Genomic DNA, 17,401 nt, shown 5'->3' with positions numbered 1-17,401 from the left:
AAAAAAAAAAAAAAAAAAAAAAAAAAAAAAAAAAAGGGACATTTATGGTATGTAAATTATATATCAACAAAGCTTAACATGATTATCCTAAGATAATCATTTACAGGATAATGATTGTCTCCATTACCCATTCATTTATCATTTATCATTTATCATTCAGGTCCATTCATTTCTCTAAAAATCATTTACTACCCCTGTAAAGGTGCCTACAGCCCCCCACTTCCCTCTTCCCTATAAAGAGAGTAATTCATGCCTCAACCATCTGGCCCTTCTTTGAGTCTCACATTTGCAGGACTCCCATGTCCAAGTGCACATTAATAAATCTGTATGCTTTTTTTTCTCCTTTTAAGCTGTCTACTGTCAGTTGATTCCAGCGAACATTCAGAGAAGATGGAAGTTTTCCCTCTACTCCATAGGTACAGTCATGCATTGCTCAATGACAGGGACACATCCTGAGAAATGTGTTGTTAGGCGATTTCATTGTTGTGGGAACATTACAAGTGTACTTAGACCTAGACAGTGTAGCCTACTATACACCTAGGCTATATAGTACAGCCTATGGCTCCTATGCTATAAACCTGTGCAGCACGTTACTGTACTTAATACTGTAGGCAATTATAACACGATGGTAAGTATTTATGTATCTAAACATATTTGAACATAGAAAAAGTACAGTAAAAATAGAGCAGCATAGTAGGTTTGTTTACACCAGCATGGCCACAAACACGTGAGTAATATGTTGTGCTATGATGCTATAATGGTTATGATGTCACAAGGCAATAGGAATTTTTCAGCTCCACAATAATCTTATGGGACCAACATCATATATGTGGTCCATCACTGACCGAAACATCTTTAAGTGGTGCATGACTGTATATGTATGTATGATGGTGTATGGGTGTATATACACATATACCCAGAGGAAATATTTTCCAGCTTTGAGATATAATTGACCAATAAAATTGTTTATATTTAAGATGTACAACAGGATGATTTGACATACGTGTATATTGTGAAATGATTACGACAATCAAGTCAGTTAACATATCTACCACCTCACCGTTAGGTACATTTGTGTCTGTGTGTGTGCTCAGAACACTTAAGATCTACTCTCTTAGCAAATTTCAGGTATATAATACAGTATTATTAACTATAGTCACCACGCTGTACACTAGATCCCCAGAACTTACTCATCTCTCAATTGAAACTTTGTACCCTTTGACCAACATCACCCCATCTCCCCCAGGTATCTCTCAGGCAGCCACCATTCTACTCTGTTTCTATGAGTTTGACTTTTTTAGATTCCACATATAAGTGAAATCATAGTTATATATACATATACCATGTTTTCTTTATCTATTGATAGACACATTATTTCCATACCTTGGCTATTGTGAATAATGCTGCAATGAATATGGGAGTGCAGATATCTCTTCAAGATATTGATTTCATTTCCGCTGGATATATACCCAGAAGGAGAATTTCTAGATCATATGTTAACTCTATTTTTAACTTTTTGAGGAACTTCCAGACTGTTTTCCAAAATGGCTGTATCAATTTCCATTCCTACCAACAGTGCACAAGGGTTCCACATCGTTGCCAACACTTATCTCTTGTCTTTTTGATAACAGCTATCCTCACTGGCGTGAAGTGATACCTCATCGTGGTTTTGATTTGCATTTCCCTGATGATTAGTGATGCTGAGTGCCTTTTCATGCACCTGTTGGCTATTTGTATGTCTTTGGAAAAATGTCTATTCAGGTCACTTGCCCATTTTTTAATCTTGTTATTATTATTATTGCTATTGAGTCATATGAGTTCCTTATATATAGGAACATTTGTTATAGCATTTTTTCAGAATGCAAAATTCTCAAACCAATCTGGATGTCCATCAATTGAAGATTTAGTCACTCCATAACTGGTACATGTATACTATAGAATATTATGCATCTACCAAAAAGAATGAGTTATGTCTATATGTACTAACTTGGTGTGACATTCACAATCTAATCTTTAGGAAAAAAAGTCAGTTGCAAAACTGTGTGTGCAGTGTGATTCTATCTTTGTAAAAAAAAAAAATGTATGTATGTTGTTTACTGCCTTTTTCCTCACACTGAAACATGTTTGATGAGGGGATTTTTGCCTATTTTGTTTATTGCTATAACACCTGTGCCTAGAACAGTGACTGACATATAGTAGGTACTCAAAAGTTTTTTTATTCAATGAATGAATAATTGCTTGCCTATTTTTGTAGGAGCAAGAAGAGAGTGAAAGGGGCCACTTTAGGCCGTTTTAGTTACCTCTAAGGAAAAGGATTATTGAGAAGTAAGGGGAGAAAAGATCATTAACATTTTCTTCATACTTCTTTGATTTTTTTTCACTTGTTGACAATAGATATATTAGTTTTATAACGTAAAAATCTAAAAAAGATAATGTTAAAGGGAAAAAAGATAAGGTATGGATACCATCACATGGACAGAGACACTCACTATTTTAGTCACATATAATTCTGGATAGGGAAGAAAGGGCAAGACCAGATGGGGCTGTTTGTGGGGCAGAGAAGGTTATAGGTTAGAGAACTGAGTGGGTGTGGGGACCTTCTTTTCTTTACGTTCAGTTACATTTGTGGGTGCTCACTGCTTTACCCATCTAAAAAGATGTATGTGAATTGAAACTTGTTCCTTTTGGTTTCAAATATGGGTGCGTTCACCACTTGGTGTCTGGAACTATTTCCATTTTGTTTATACCCCTGAGTAACCGACAGGGGATTCTTGCCACTCCTGTGGCTGCTCTTAGTTACTTGGGACTAGTTCTACTTAGTCTCTGATACCAGTGCTCAGTATTTGCCTTAGAGTATACCCACCTTTGGTGAAGAGGTCTCATGCATGTTGCCTTTGTTACTTGGTACTGGAAAAATCGAGGTGTCATACCAGAACTCAGTTTGATGTAAGCTCCTCGATTGCTGCCTTCTTCATAATAATTAGAAGCAGAAAATACAGTAACAACCTGATTAAAGAAAAAGAGGGTCACGTTCAAATAAAATTAGTTCTCAGAAGGTCATTCAATAAAGTCAGAAATAGCTCAATTCTTAAAAAGGAAAAATCAAACAAAGTTCATAATCCCTGGAAATTATCCAAGTCTGACGTGATTTCCTGTGATTCCACTGGAGGAAAACAAGGATTTTTACTTAGTGTTCCCAGGAGTCTTAACTCCTAGCCACTCGTCCAACATCTCCAGTGTATGGCTCTGCAATCCTGTGTACAATTTTAGTGACAGATCTTAGAATCCTCTTTAAAGTTTAGTTTTGTGTATTCTAATTTTCCAAGGGGATAAATCCCTTATGTTCTTGCTTTGCAATATTTGAGCATTCACATAAAACTTGTCTAGTATCTCAGTCTTTTTCTTTTGCTTGGAGTTGAATGATTTAGAGGCTTCAGGGTCCCACAAAACCAGTGCTTTGAGGGCAGAGAAACAGTGGAAGGGACCAAGACCACTATCTTGGGAAGGAACTAAATAGTTCCTTCTATTTGAGTTTGTGGTGGAATATGGGAGGACAATACTTGTTGGTGACAGGGAACCTGGCTTAGGCCCAGTTCTGTCCTAATGAGCACGTCACTTCAGATTAAGCCAGTGCTATTTTCTATTTTCTTATTACAAATAAATCCTAAACAACATTTGCATTATGTATGCAATCTTAGTATGAGCCTAAAATGAATTAATAAAGAAAAGCCAAGTGCTAACATAGAAGGAAATGCCACACAATTTGGTATTCATTTTTATTTATTGCTGTTCACTATAGGAAAAGGGGCATCCCAGGACAACTTGAGACAAGGAACCAGTTCCTCAGTATTAAATACCACTGAAGGAGCACAACACACTCCATTTTCGTGACTGCAGCTAAACTGACCACAGCGAGCAACTTTCTGGAGATCACCTACTCAGTGAGCTGAAGGGAAGTATATTTTGTGTTTTCTGCCTTGTACAGGGAATGTGCAAAAAGGGAAAGAGAGAAAACTGGATTCATTGCTGCCTTTTATGTGCTCTGTGAGGAAAAGTACACTCTTAACCCCACTGTATGAAAGAGTTTCCTTACAATTAGTAAAGAATGAAGCCTCTGTGTGCGCGCGCACGTGCGCGCGTGTGTGTACTTAGTACCACTTGTCAGATTTCAGTTTCTGAGATTAAGGAAGATCAGGAAAATAAGCCAGATAACTCTTAGGGTGTGGCCCTTCAAACAATCTATGTGAACAGTCTCTGGTTTCTGTTTGGTACTAGGGAAGACATCTTCCCATGGGCTTCTAGGTCAAACACACTCTGTGAAGAGAAGATTATGCTTGAGGGAAGGATGTCTAGGAGAATGTCATCAACAATTGTAGCTTACCTTCCCATCATGGCAGATTTCATACCCTTCAGGCTTACATTCATGAGACCTAATGAGCATCTTCAGCTGGTATTTACTGAGAACCTTGGAGGTAACATCTGGCCCAAAATAGCAGCCCCCTCCTCGACTTGTGTTTGGGTAACAGCCATTTATGCCTCTGGGATCACTCCACAGAATATCAATAACCTTAGAACGACAAACCAGATTAGGGTACTACTTACAAGTGAGAGTCCATCTTTCTAGATTCCACCTTATTTGCCAGAAATATTAACCCAAGGTATCCCAAAGGCTACTTCTCATTCCTCCAAAATTATTTCATACTCATCTCCTCCATGAAATCTTTCCAGAATAGTTTTAATGCCTACAGCCACCCAAACCCCTTTCTGCTCATCCCCAATAACCATTTTAGCAACCACAATAACCAAGGTAATAATACTTAGTAATCATGAAAAATCAGCCCTTTCTGCCCCCTTGATAAGTACATTCTCAGTTTTAGCAATACATTTAGCCACTGATTGGTTTCCACAATATGTACTCCTAATTCCACAAGTGTTTTATTAGAATAACCCATCTTTTGGGGGGAAGAGGTAAATGCAGTTTACACGTGTGCCCAGGGCTGAAGATCCAAGTTTCTAAGAATATTTTTCGTAGAAAATCAGAGGCTCCCTCTTTGTGGCTCTCATATGAGAAAAACTTTGTCACTAAAGCTGTACAATCTTGAAAAAATTCTGGGTCTCACTTTCAAAATCTTTATTTATTTATTTATTTTTCCTTTTTTTGTCTTTTTTCGTGTCCGGCAACGGATCGCAACCCTCAGTGTCGCGCCCGTACTGGACCGGGACCGGCAACGGGATCGCAACCCTCGGTATTGCTCCCACACCTCGCTCAGCCAGTGAGCAGGAACCGGTCTGTATGTGGGATCCGAACCCTGGGCAAGAGCGCCACCACGCTCCCAAGCGGCGCACTGTAGCAGTGCGCCACTGGGCCGGCCCTCAAAATCTTTAAAATCAGGCATTTGGGCCAGTTGACCTGTGAAGTATCTCAAAGTTCTAACAGACTATGATTCTAAGAGTCTATATTTTCCACATGTTTCTTTTGAGGGGATGAAAAAGCGTACATTTGAAGTTGTGCAGTTATTCTAGTGGGCCTAAATCAGGTCTTAAGAAGAGGACCAGAAATGACTCCATGAAACCTGATTGTACACTGTTCACAGGTTTGGTATTGAAAGGGTGCTAGAAATAAGTGAGGGAAAAGACAGTGAGGTTGAGAAAAACACAGAACTGGCAGGAGAACTACCCTGGAATGATAAGCACCTGGTCAGAACTAGAGAACTATGCACGAGGCACATACCAGATAATTGCAGAGTTTTTGATGATTGATTGAAGTGAGAATTAAAACCACCTAAAGAAGAGTAAGCCCTGGAGCCTTCCTTCTCCCCACTGAATTCCAACATTGGCACAACCCTATCCTACAAATAAATACAATGGAACCCCTTTACTTTGCTGGTGTTTATGACAAAAATAACACTTGTATTTTAAACTGAGTCATATCTGTCTCTTACACCATATTTGGGGGACATGATTTGACCCGTGGTATAATGAAGGTAGAAATATGAAACACAAGGAGTTGTATTTTATCAGGAAGGGATTAGTTTTCAATTCCTAGAAATCATTGATAGCCAAAATTACCCCCAGAAAACCTCTTAAATTACCCTTAAAGTACACATGATTTTATGTATACAACCCTATACAATAATATGGATATGTGAACATTTTATAATGGATAGAATATGATAAAGAATATATATGAAAATTAAAATTTACAGTATTTTCCCCCATTTTGACATATGCAATAATTGAAATTGAATAAATTAAATATACATATGATGGTACTCTGTTGAACTAGGCTAAGCACTGGCCAAGAAGTTAGCTCTTCAAGTAATTATCTATGTCACCTTGAGCAAATCACTTAACCTATTTCGACCTTAGTCATCATCAATGAAATGAGGAAGATATATCTAACACTCATTTTTCTTTTATTCAAATTCATAAGGGGTAACAGTTTTATTAAAGTTAGCTTCTCCTTCAGAATCCATTCCACAAGTTCTGCATTTATTTTTTCTGTCTAGAAATCATTCACTTGACTAGGTTTACCCAGATTGTGGTCATAACAGATTTCACTCTGGAGCTCACAAACAAAAATATTCTATGAAGGGTCCTTTGTTGGTAAAACAAATTTCTACATAGAAACTGTATCTTTCCTCTCAACACCACCCTACCCTCTGAAATGCAGGAACCTTTGGGTGGTAATTGTAGAAAGATTAATTATTTATAACATTCTTTCCTGAAAACTTTCAAACCAAAAAATAGGAAAGTTTTACTGAACTATAGCTTTTATAGGACCTGGTCAACAAAAATCTATTTGTGTCTCAGTCTTTAAATCTCCTCAATCTAAAATAAATCTTTCAAGAAGTACCTTGTGCTTGTCTGCACCTCTAAGAAATCCAGTCTCCACAAGTATGCTTTGGGGAAAGGGTTAATAGCTCTGAAAGGTGCATAACATGCTTCTCTTCTAAGACACTAATATTGTGGATTCACTATTCTTTTGTATTTTCTCTTAGTTATATGTTCTTCCAAGCTTTTAAACACTATGCGCAGCCCAAACCTTATAGCCCAGTTACCTAGGTTTCTTTTGATACCTCTCTCCTGCTTCTTGTCTACCTATCACTCTCAAGTCATCTATCCCTTCACAAAAAGAGCATGGGCATTTGAGTCAGCCTTGGGATCAAATCCTGCTCTGTTACGCACTGATTAGCAAAGGGACCTCAAATGAGTCATTTCCCTCTTGGGAGCCTTCTCAATGAGGTTGACTACCTTGCTTAAAACTGCAATTCTGTCCCCAAGTCCAGGTCTGTTCCCCCTAACCCTGCTCTAGTTTTTATTTTTTCCATACAACTTATCACTTAAATATTATATCATTTACTTACTTATTACTGTACTGTTTATTATCTAACTCCCCACCTAGAATGTAAGCTCTGTGAGGTAAAGGATCTTTGTTTGGTCATTGACATTTCCCAAAAGCCTACAGAAGTGTTTGACACATATTTGGTGCTCAAGAAATATCTGTTGAATGAATGAATGAAGAGAAGGGAGCTGCTCAGGCTATAAATAATTAAAAATTATTTTGGAAACTTCTCTGGCCTCCCTCTTCTTGTAAGTCTGTCCTGAAGGAAGAGTATCACATCCACCTCTATACAATGACTTCACTTTGAGTAAATATATCCCCCACATCTCAGTGAACATAAGGTAAAACTTAAACTATAGCACTCTGCCAAGAATTAGTACAAGACAAAATAAGGAGCATATGTTCTTTATTATAACATAGCTCATAGATATTTAAAAATAATTGTGAACTCTGTTTTTATCTGAAAATTTCAACTCTAGCTAACTTATATGTGCATGTCCACTATGTACCAGAAGCTGAGGAAAGAAAATTAGGGGTACAACTAAAATTATTAAAATATCAGAAATGAGATTCTGGTCAATTTTACCCTATATCGGTTACAGTCCTGTGCGTGGAGTCTGCGAGATTCCACGTCTATATTGTTGGGGCTGGTTCCATTGCAGAATAATGACCCCCAGTTTCCTCCCTCCCACTTCTTGAGACTCTAACACATCTAGGCTTCTAGAGGTCATACTTTTCTTTTGTGCAGCTACAGTCTCTTCAGCATTATCCTTTTTATTCACTATAATCCTAGAAGAGCTTGTTCTAACCTTCGGTCTTTGAAATTTCAATGTCAAAATTTAAGGACAGGGCTGGCCAGTTAGCTCAGTTAGTTAGAGTGGGGTGTTATAACAGGTTAAGGGTTCGGATCTCCATACTGGCCAGCTGCCAGAAAAAAAAAAAAAATTAATGAGGCATCCTTTCCTACTTGGGCATTCCTCATCCCCTCAGCTCTGTGTTACAGAAGCTAAATTCCAGGCAAGCACAGCAGAGAGAAGTGGGGCTCACTTCCCCCACTCATTGGGTGGAAGCTCCACCCCAAGCACAGAAGGCTGCAAATACTGAACTCCAACTGCCCCACCCTTGCTCACTCACAGGGAGGAGATGTCATGTCAAGAATACTAGGAGAGATTATCCCTGCCTACTACCCCACTTGCAGAACAGGACTGTCACTCCAGAAGTGGGTTGCAGTCCCAGCTCCAAGCTCCAGTGCAATGACACAGAGGTTTGGCCCAGGGGGAAAGGAGGATCAAAAACAGAGAGCTCTACCACTCTGCCTAATGGGACTGGCCTTATTTGGCACAGAGCAGAGGGGAAGTTCATGCCCAAGGGTGTTGTTGAAAACAATGGAGATATTGGGAGTCAACATTTAGGTGGAGGGTGGTAGTTCTGTGATACTAGTAGCAACAGTAGACCAGCTAAAAGTTTAACAGAATCAGTGAAAGAGACAGATGAGAAGAGACTTCTTGGGGTCAGAGTAAGCCTCAAAGACAGTCAACGCCCTGTCCCTGAAAAGGGGTCCAACTTTAATTGGATCAGACTATAGTGAGCAATTTGTGGCCCAGAGCATTGTTAAAAACAATAGAGCAATTGGGCTAGCAATTATTGAAGGCTAATAGCTGGGTCTGATACAAATAGAGGCAGATGAAGCTTAAAGAGGAGATCAGGGAAAGAGACTGTTGGGAAAATATAGGAAAATGGTCAGGGCCCCTCAGATGTTCAGAATCTTGCCAAGCATTTGTTGTGAATAGGTTGCGTGTGGGCAGAGTTAGTGCGCCTGCACGGGCCGCCACTTTGGCTGGAGTTTACTGCCTTGGGCAGCAGCCCGAGCAGCCATGCCTTTCCAGCCTGCGGCTTCCAAGGACCTGTTTGCCGGTTACCTAGCTCATAGACCTGCATGTAAAGGGGTCTGGTGACCCAGCCTGGCTTATGAAGGGTTTGTGACCCAGTCTGGAATGGGCTTGAGGGGTCTGTGAGCTCCAGACCCAGCCCTAGCTTGATAATTGGCCCAGTCAGGGCAGGATTACCAGCAGGTAAAAGAGCCTGACAACTGGTGTGGTTGTGTAGCTTTACAATTGGCGTCATGAACAGGATTAGTAGCTCTACAATTGGCGACGTCAGCAGGATTCTGACACTAGCCCAAGAGCCAAACAGAGACGGTCAAAGAGAGCCCAGCTAAAACCACAACCATCCCTAGTGGTCTGAAAAACTGTGTATGTGCCTTGTGAGGAGTGACATCAGAGGCTGCACATTGAAAGGAAACAGACTTCATTAAACTAGTCCAGACATGTCACTAAACAAATAAACAAAAAAGCAAGTAACAACAAGCTCCAGAGGGACGTGGGAATAACCACCTAGAGTTACTACAATGTATTATCTAAAATACCCAGTCTTCAACAAAAAAAAATTACAAGACATGCAAAGAAAAAAATATGACCCATTACTCAGAGAAAAACAAGTAGGCAATAGAAACTGCTTTTGAAGGGATTAGATGTTGGCTTAGCAGACAAAGATTTCAAAGCAACTTTTATAAATATGTACAAAGACATATATAAAACACTCCACCCAATAACAGCAAAATACACAGTCTTCTCCAGTGCACATGCAGCATTCTCTAGGCCACAAAGAAAGCCTCAATAAGTTTTAAAAGGATTTACCATAAAAGTTTTAAAAAGATTTAAGTCATGCAAGTGTGTATTCTCTGACCACAATAAAAGTAAATCAGAAATCAATGAGTAAGAAATATGGGAAATTTACAAATATACAGATATTAAACAACATATTCTTAAATAACCAATGGGTTAAAGAAGAAATCACAAGGGAATTTAGAAATACTTTGACATGCGAAGGGATACCTGCACCCCCATGTTTATTACAACTCTATTTACAATATCCAAGAGTTGGAACCAACCTAAATGTCCATCATTGGATGACTGGATAAGGGAAATGTGGTATATATACATAATGGAATACTACCCTGCCATAAAAAAGAATGAAATACTGTAATTTGTAGCAACATCGATGAACTTAGAGAATATCATGTTAAGTGAAATAAGCCAGGCAGAGAAAGAGAAATACCACATGTCCTCACTCATAAGTGGGAGCTGAAAAATAAATAAATAAATAAGAAAGAAAGCTACAACAATCACAATAACATACTGAACTTTCAAAAGTAGAAAAGAGAACTGAGGTTACCAGAGGTGGGAAAGGGGGAGAGGGAGAAAGGATAAGGGAGGAATTGGTAAAGGGCCATGAAAAATGATTACATTGTATAATGTTGAATATACTAATTATCCTGATTTGAGCATCACATATTCAACTCTGAACCCCACAGAAATGTACAATCAACTATGTTACAATAAAAAGAAAGAAAGAAAGAAAATACTTTGACATGAATGAAAACAAAAGCACAACATAGCAAAATTTATGGGATGGAGCTAAAGCAGTACTTAGAGAAAATTTATAGCTTTATTAAAAAATAAAAAAGGTCTTAAATCAATGATATTACCTTCTTCCTTAGGAAACTAGAAAATGAAGAGCAACTAAACCTAAAACAAGCAGAAGGAAGGAAATAATAAAGATTAGAGCAGAAATAAATGGAGAATGGACAAGAATAGAGAAAATCAACAAAACAAAAGTTGTTTCTTGAAAAAATCAATAATATTGACAAACCTTAGTGAGACTGACCAAGAAAAAAAGAGAGAGGACTCAAATTACTAAAATCAGGAATGAAAGTGGGGACATTATTATCAATATTACATTACTATTGACTCAAGAAGAAATAGAAAATCTGAACACAACCATAGCAAGAAAAAAGATAAAGTTAATAATTTAAAAACTTCCCACAAAGAAAAGCCTAGGCCCAGATGGCTTCACTGATGAATTCTACCAAACATTTGAGGAAGAATTAATATCAACCTTCACAAACTCATCCAAAACATAGAAGAGGAGATAATACGTCCTAATTCATCCTATGAGGCCAATCTTACCCTCATACCAAAACCAGACAAAGGTATCACAAAAAAGACTATGGATCAATATCTCCTATGAATACAGATGCAAAAATCCTCAAAAAAATACTAGCAGTACTAGCAAACTGAATTCAGCAACATATAAAGTGGATTATACACCGCAACCAAGTGGGACTTATCCCAGGAATGTAAGGTTGGTTTAACATCTGAAATCAATCAAAGTAATAAACAATATCAATAGAATAAAGACAAAAACCACATGATCATTTCAATATATGCAGAAAAAGCATTTGACAAAATCCAACACTCTTTCATGATAAAAACATTGAACAGACTAGGTACAGAAGGGAATTTCCTCAACCTAATAAAGGGCAGCTAAAAACAAATTCATAGCTAATATCATACTTAATGATGAAAAACTGAATTATTCCCCTTGATATGAACCAGACAAGGATTTCTACTCTTTTTTTTTTTCCCCCTTTTTGTCTTTTTTTACTGACCGGTAACAGGATCGCAACCCTCGGTGTCACGCCCATACCGGGGACCGGCAACAGGATCGCAACCCTCGGTGTTGCGCCGGCACCGCGCTCAGCCAGTGAGCGGGAACTGGTCTCCGCATGGGATCCGACCCCTCGGCGGGAGCGCCGCCGTGCTCCCAAGCAGTGCACTCTCCAGTGCGCCATGGGGCCAGCCCAAGGATTTCTACTCTTACCACTCTTATTCAATTGTACTGGAGGTTCTAGAAAAGATAATTAAGCAAAAAGAAAAAAAGAAAAAAGAAAAAAAAGCCAGCCAGATTGGAAAGGAAGAAGTAAAATTATCTCTATTCACAGATAACATGATCTCATACATGGAAAATCTCAAGGAACTGACGAAAAACTATTAGAACTAATAAACAAGTTTATCAAAGTTCACAACACAAGGTCAGCATATAAAAGTTGGTTGTATTTCTACACACTAGCAATGAACGATGCAAAATGTAATTAAGAAAACAATTCTATTTTTATAATAGCATCAAAAATACTTGGGAATAAATTTAACAAAATAAGTGCAAGATATGTACACTGAAAAGTATAAAACACTGTTGAAATTAAAGACCTAAATAAATGGAAAGACATCCTATGCTCACAAGATTGAAGATATAATACTGTTAAAATAGCAATAGTACCTAAACTGATCTACAGATTCAAGGCAATCCCTACCAATATCCCAGCTACTGTTTGGTAGAAATTAACAAACTGATCCTAAAATTCATATGGAAATTCAAGGGACCCAGAATAGCCAAAACAATCCCGAAAAAGAACAAAGTTGGAGAATTCACCCTTTCCAATTTCAAAACTTCCTACAAAGCTACAGTAATCAAAATTATGTAGTATTGACATAAGTATAAACATATAGATTGTGAAAGAATTAAGAGTCTAGAAATAGGGCCAGCCCGTGGCTCACTCGGGAGAGCGCGGTGCTGATAACACCAAGGCCACGGGTTCGGATCCTATAGAGGGATGGCCGGTTTGCTCACTGGCTGAGCGTGGTGTTGATAACACCAAGCCAAGGGTTGAGATCCCCTTACCGGTCATCTTTTTTAAAAAAAAAAACTCGGGAGAGTGCGGTGCTGATAACACCAAGGCCCCGGGTTCGGATCCCATGTAGGGATGGCCGGTTAGCTCACTGGCTGAGCGTGGTGTTGATAACACCAAGCCAAGGGTTGAGATCCCCTTACCGGTCATCTTTTTTAAAAAAAAAAGAGTCTAGAAATAAACCTTCATATTTATAGCCAATTGATTTTTTTTGACAAGCATGTCAAGAAAATTCAATGAGAGAATAGTCTTTTTAACTAATGTTGCTGGGATAACTGGATATCCACATGAAATAGAATGAATTTAGAAACCTCAGAACACACACAAAAATTAACTCAAAATGGATCAGGCACCTAAATGTAAAAGCTAAACCTATAACTCTTAGAAGAGAACAAACATAGTAATAAGTTTTCATGTCTTTGGGTTACACAATGGCTTAGATACAACACCAAAAACATAAGCAACCAAAGAGAAAAATACATAATTTTGATTGGGTTTCATCAAAATTAATAACTGTTGTGCTGCAAAGGACACCATCAAGAAAGGAAAAGACAACCCACATAATGGGAGAGAATATTTGTAAGTAATATATCTGATAAAGGATTTGTATGTAGAATATAAAAAAAAAAAAAACAAAAAAAACCTCTTAGGCCGGCCCGTGGCTCACTCGGTAGAGTGTGGTGCTGATAACACCAAGGCCCCGGGTTCGGATCCTATATAGGGATGGCCAGTTTGCTCACTGTCTGAGCGTTGTGCTGACAACACCAAGCCAAGGGTTGAGATCCCCTTACCGGTCATCTTTTTTTTTTTTAAAAAAAAAAAAACCTCTTACAATTTTTAAAATGAGAAAAGGATCTGAATAGATGCTTCTCCACAGAAGATCTACAAATGGCTAATAAGCACATGAAAAGATGCTCGACATCATTAGTCATTAGGGAAATGCAAATTAAAAGCACAATGCGGGCCGGCCCAGTGGCGCACTGCTACAGTACGCCGCTTGGGAGTGCGGCGGCGCTCCCGCCGAGGGTTCGGATCCCACATACAGACCGGTTCCAGCTCACTGGCTGAGCGAGTTGTGGGCGCAACACCGAGGGTTGCGATCCGTTGCCGGACACGAAAAAAGACAAAAAAAAAAAAAAAGCACAATGCGATTCCACCTCACACCCTCTAAAATGGCTATAATTAAAAAGACAGACAATAACAAGTGTTTATGAGGATGTGAAGAAACTGGAACCTTCATACATTGCTGGTGGAAATGTAAAACGGTGCAGCCACTTGGGAAAACAGTTTGGAACTTTCTCAAAATGTTAAACTTTAGAATTACCTTATGACCCAGCAATTCCACTCCTAGGTATATACCCAAGAAAAATGAAAACATATGTGTACACAAAAACTTGCCAAAAATGTTCACAGAAGCATTATTCATAACTTCCCAAAAGTGCAAAGAACCCAAATGTCCATCCATTTAAAATGAATAAATACAATGTAGTATATCAATACAATGGAATATTATTCAGCAATAAAAGGAAATGAAGTACTGATACATGCTACAACATGGATGAGACTCAAGAAAACTGTGTTGAGTGAAAGAAGCCAGACACAAAAGATCATATATTATATGTGTACCTTTCTATAGAAATGTTCAGAATAGGTAAATTTATAAAAACAGAAGATAGATTAGTGGTTGCCTAAGGCTGAGGGGAGGAGGGGCAGAGAGGGAATGGGGAGTGACTGCTAATAGGTATGGGGTTTCTTTTTGGGGAGATGATAATATTCTGAAATTAGATTGTGGTGATAGCTGAATAATCCTGTGAATATACTAAAAACTGTTGAATTATATACTTTAAATGAGTGAGTTATAAGGCATGTGAACTATATCCCAACAGAGCTGTTAAAAATATAGTGATGAATTCAGAGAGAATAATATGGTCTGCTTATAAAGGTAAAGTCACCTTTTTAGCTATATATTATAAGGGACAGCATCATCTATGCTGGTGTCTTTGTTGCTATTCTGAACACTTTGATTACCTACCTGTCCCCATTCATTCTTTGATAACTGTTCGGAAAAAGATTGAGTTGCTTTCAGTCTTCCATGCATAGCAACAGGTACACCTCCTTTATTTTTCTTCAAGTCAGTGGCAAGGTTTCCATTTCCTGACATTGGTGGCATCAGCACAGACTTCATCTACAAAATGAATTCAAGCTTTAGCCAAATCTGCTTATTGTGCTGCATGCAGAAACTTCAGTACCAGTTGGGATTCTGTCTATATGGTGCCTCAACCCAATGGAAAACACATGGTCACCTTTTCCATCTCACCCACCTCCTGTACCTTGTTGATCCACTGATGTCTGTAAAGTGGGCCTGTTAAGTTCTGTTTGTACATTTTCAACTAGAGACACTGCCCTACAAAGAGATTCCCATTAGAGTTTCTAAGGGATCCAGGAGGCACAGATGTAGGTTCTAGACATGTTCTGAGGCATCAGTACAGGAAATGGAAGATGATAAGTGTAAGGAAAACTAGACTCCCTCTGAGCCTTTATCTCATGATGCTTTGACGAGTTCAGAAACACCTCTTATGAGAGTGGCTGCTTTTCATTTTGCTGTGTTTTCCAGGAGAAATGAGAAAAGGTACATCTGTGTCCAGGAAAGTTCTCAAAGGGACATAGGTTGAAAACTTTGGAAGCCCTTCAGCCTAAATGCAGTGCAGTTTTCAACCTGACCCTGCCGGCAATTGATTATGTTCTATAATCCTAGTAACAAAGCTGTTGCGTTTCTTTGGAAAATAAAATGTCTTTCTGATAGCATATCAACTACTATAATCCGTTCTGTGTTCCCTTATACAACCTGAGACTGCAATTTTATACTGGTGTCTTTGTAGTACCATACCTTTATACAAAAAATTTTAAACAATACTTCTGTTACACTGGTGTCCATAGTTCAGTGATGGACAATTCTCTGTGGTAGGCACTTAGTTTCTTGTACAAATTAGGGGGTGTATGAAATCTTACCTTTATTTTTCAAAACTAAAATTGAATCTTATTCTGAGGTCCTTCCTCACTGAGCTGGTTGGAAATTCAATCTCAGCTATTATTAGCTAGTTCACAGCCTACCCTCCTTGTCTCCCCCAGCAAATGTCCCCAGGTCTTAGGAAGAGCAGAATATTCTGGGAGGGCCCTCTGGACTTGGATGCACACAACTCACTTCTGACAAGCACAGAGGTCAACACCACATAGTCTCTCATGTATTTGTAGCTCTGTAGTTTTCAAGGCCACTAGGGATTGGGATAGATTGCCTTAGCCCCTGCTAAGGTAATACACCATCTTTTTCTTCTGGGGGTCCTATTAACCATCCTTCCCCACACCCCCTGCTGTGGAGTTTGAAGAACACTAAACCATCTGGCCCTTGATCCAAACATCTTATTGGCTTGACTATTTGCTGATACCATGAGAATGGTGCCTTAAACTTAGTGTGGCCTTAAAATTTTTTGCAACTGGAATATTTTAGAGAGTACAAAGAGGCACTATTAATAATTATACCAGCACAACAGGTGTAAACCAGGAACTATGGTCATCACTCAGTGAGGTGGGGGAGGGAAGTATATAAAATAACCATGGAATCAAGAGAGGGTTGTAAAAAAGTTGCTATCCAGTTTTGTCTTAGATTTTGTCCTGCTTTGGTTTTAAATCTCTTAGGAGATATTCAACAAATATTAAGTACTTACTACAACTCAGTTGCTGGGGTTTTATCAGTGAACTAGAGAAGCAGAGGAAGATAGTAAACTAACAGTACCACAATTCCTTAGGTAATTTTGGCAACTGTTATGAAGGGTACATGCAGGCTGAGTATCCCTTGTCTGAAATGCTTGCAACCAGAAGTGTTTCCGGTTTTTTCAGGTTCTGGAATATTTGCTGAATAGACACTGGTTGAAGATCCCTAATCTGAAAATCTGAAATCCAAAATGTTCCAATGAGCATTTCCTTTAAGTGTCAGGTGGGCACTCGAAAAGTTCCAGATTTTGGAGCATTTTGGATTTTGGATTTTCAGATTAGGAATGCTCGACTTGTACGAGGGGCTTGAGAGCATATGAAAGGGGATCTGATCTAGTCTGGAGGTTGTATTTAAGATCAAATTAAAAGGACGAGAAGACATTAGCAACAATATTATCATTCATATGTGTATAGAGGTATAAAGGCTCCCAAAACTCAAGGTGCAGTAGGAGTCGCTTTTCTTTATCAGATTACATTCCAGCTCCAGACCCCACCTGCCCAGATTGGCTGGCAGTTGATTATCAGTCCCTCAGAAGTTCTATACAAGCTCCTGCTCTGCTTCTGTTGTATTCAATGTGAGTATTTAGGGTTAAAATATTTCTAAAAAAATTATCTTGAGCCATTTTGAGGTATATTATAAGGGAAATCATATATTCAGAAATAAATTGCTGTATGATTCCACTTATATGAGGTACTTAGAG

The 17,401-nt window shown here is 38.6% G+C and overlaps 1 protein-coding gene across 1 annotated transcript in view; it reads right to left on the bottom strand.

The window, feature by feature from the left end:
• The window catches only part of PPEF1 (protein phosphatase, EF-hand calcium binding domain 1), a 117,235-nt gene that overhangs the window by 13,559 nt on the left and 86,275 nt on the right, over nt 1-17,401 (bottom strand). The window contains exons 13-15 of the mRNA XM_008579852.1: nt 14,965-15,117; nt 4,382-4,567; nt 2,864-3,006 (exon numbers count right to left, since the gene is read on the bottom strand). Of these exons, the coding sequence (XP_008578074.1) occupies nt 2,864-3,006; nt 4,382-4,567; nt 14,965-15,117 (482 nt within the window). The remainder of the gene's footprint in view (nt 1-2,863; nt 3,007-4,381; nt 4,568-14,964; nt 15,118-17,401) is intronic.

This window comes from Galeopterus variegatus, unplaced genomic scaffold (assembly GCF_000696425.1).
Source record: "Galeopterus variegatus unplaced genomic scaffold, G_variegatus-3.0.2 Scaffold82, whole genome shotgun sequence".
In the NCBI taxonomy this organism is placed as follows: Eukaryota; Metazoa; Chordata; class Mammalia; order Dermoptera; family Cynocephalidae; genus Galeopterus; species Galeopterus variegatus.
Note: the sequence above shows the minus strand (reverse complement) of the source record. Positions and strands in the feature narration are given on the sequence as shown.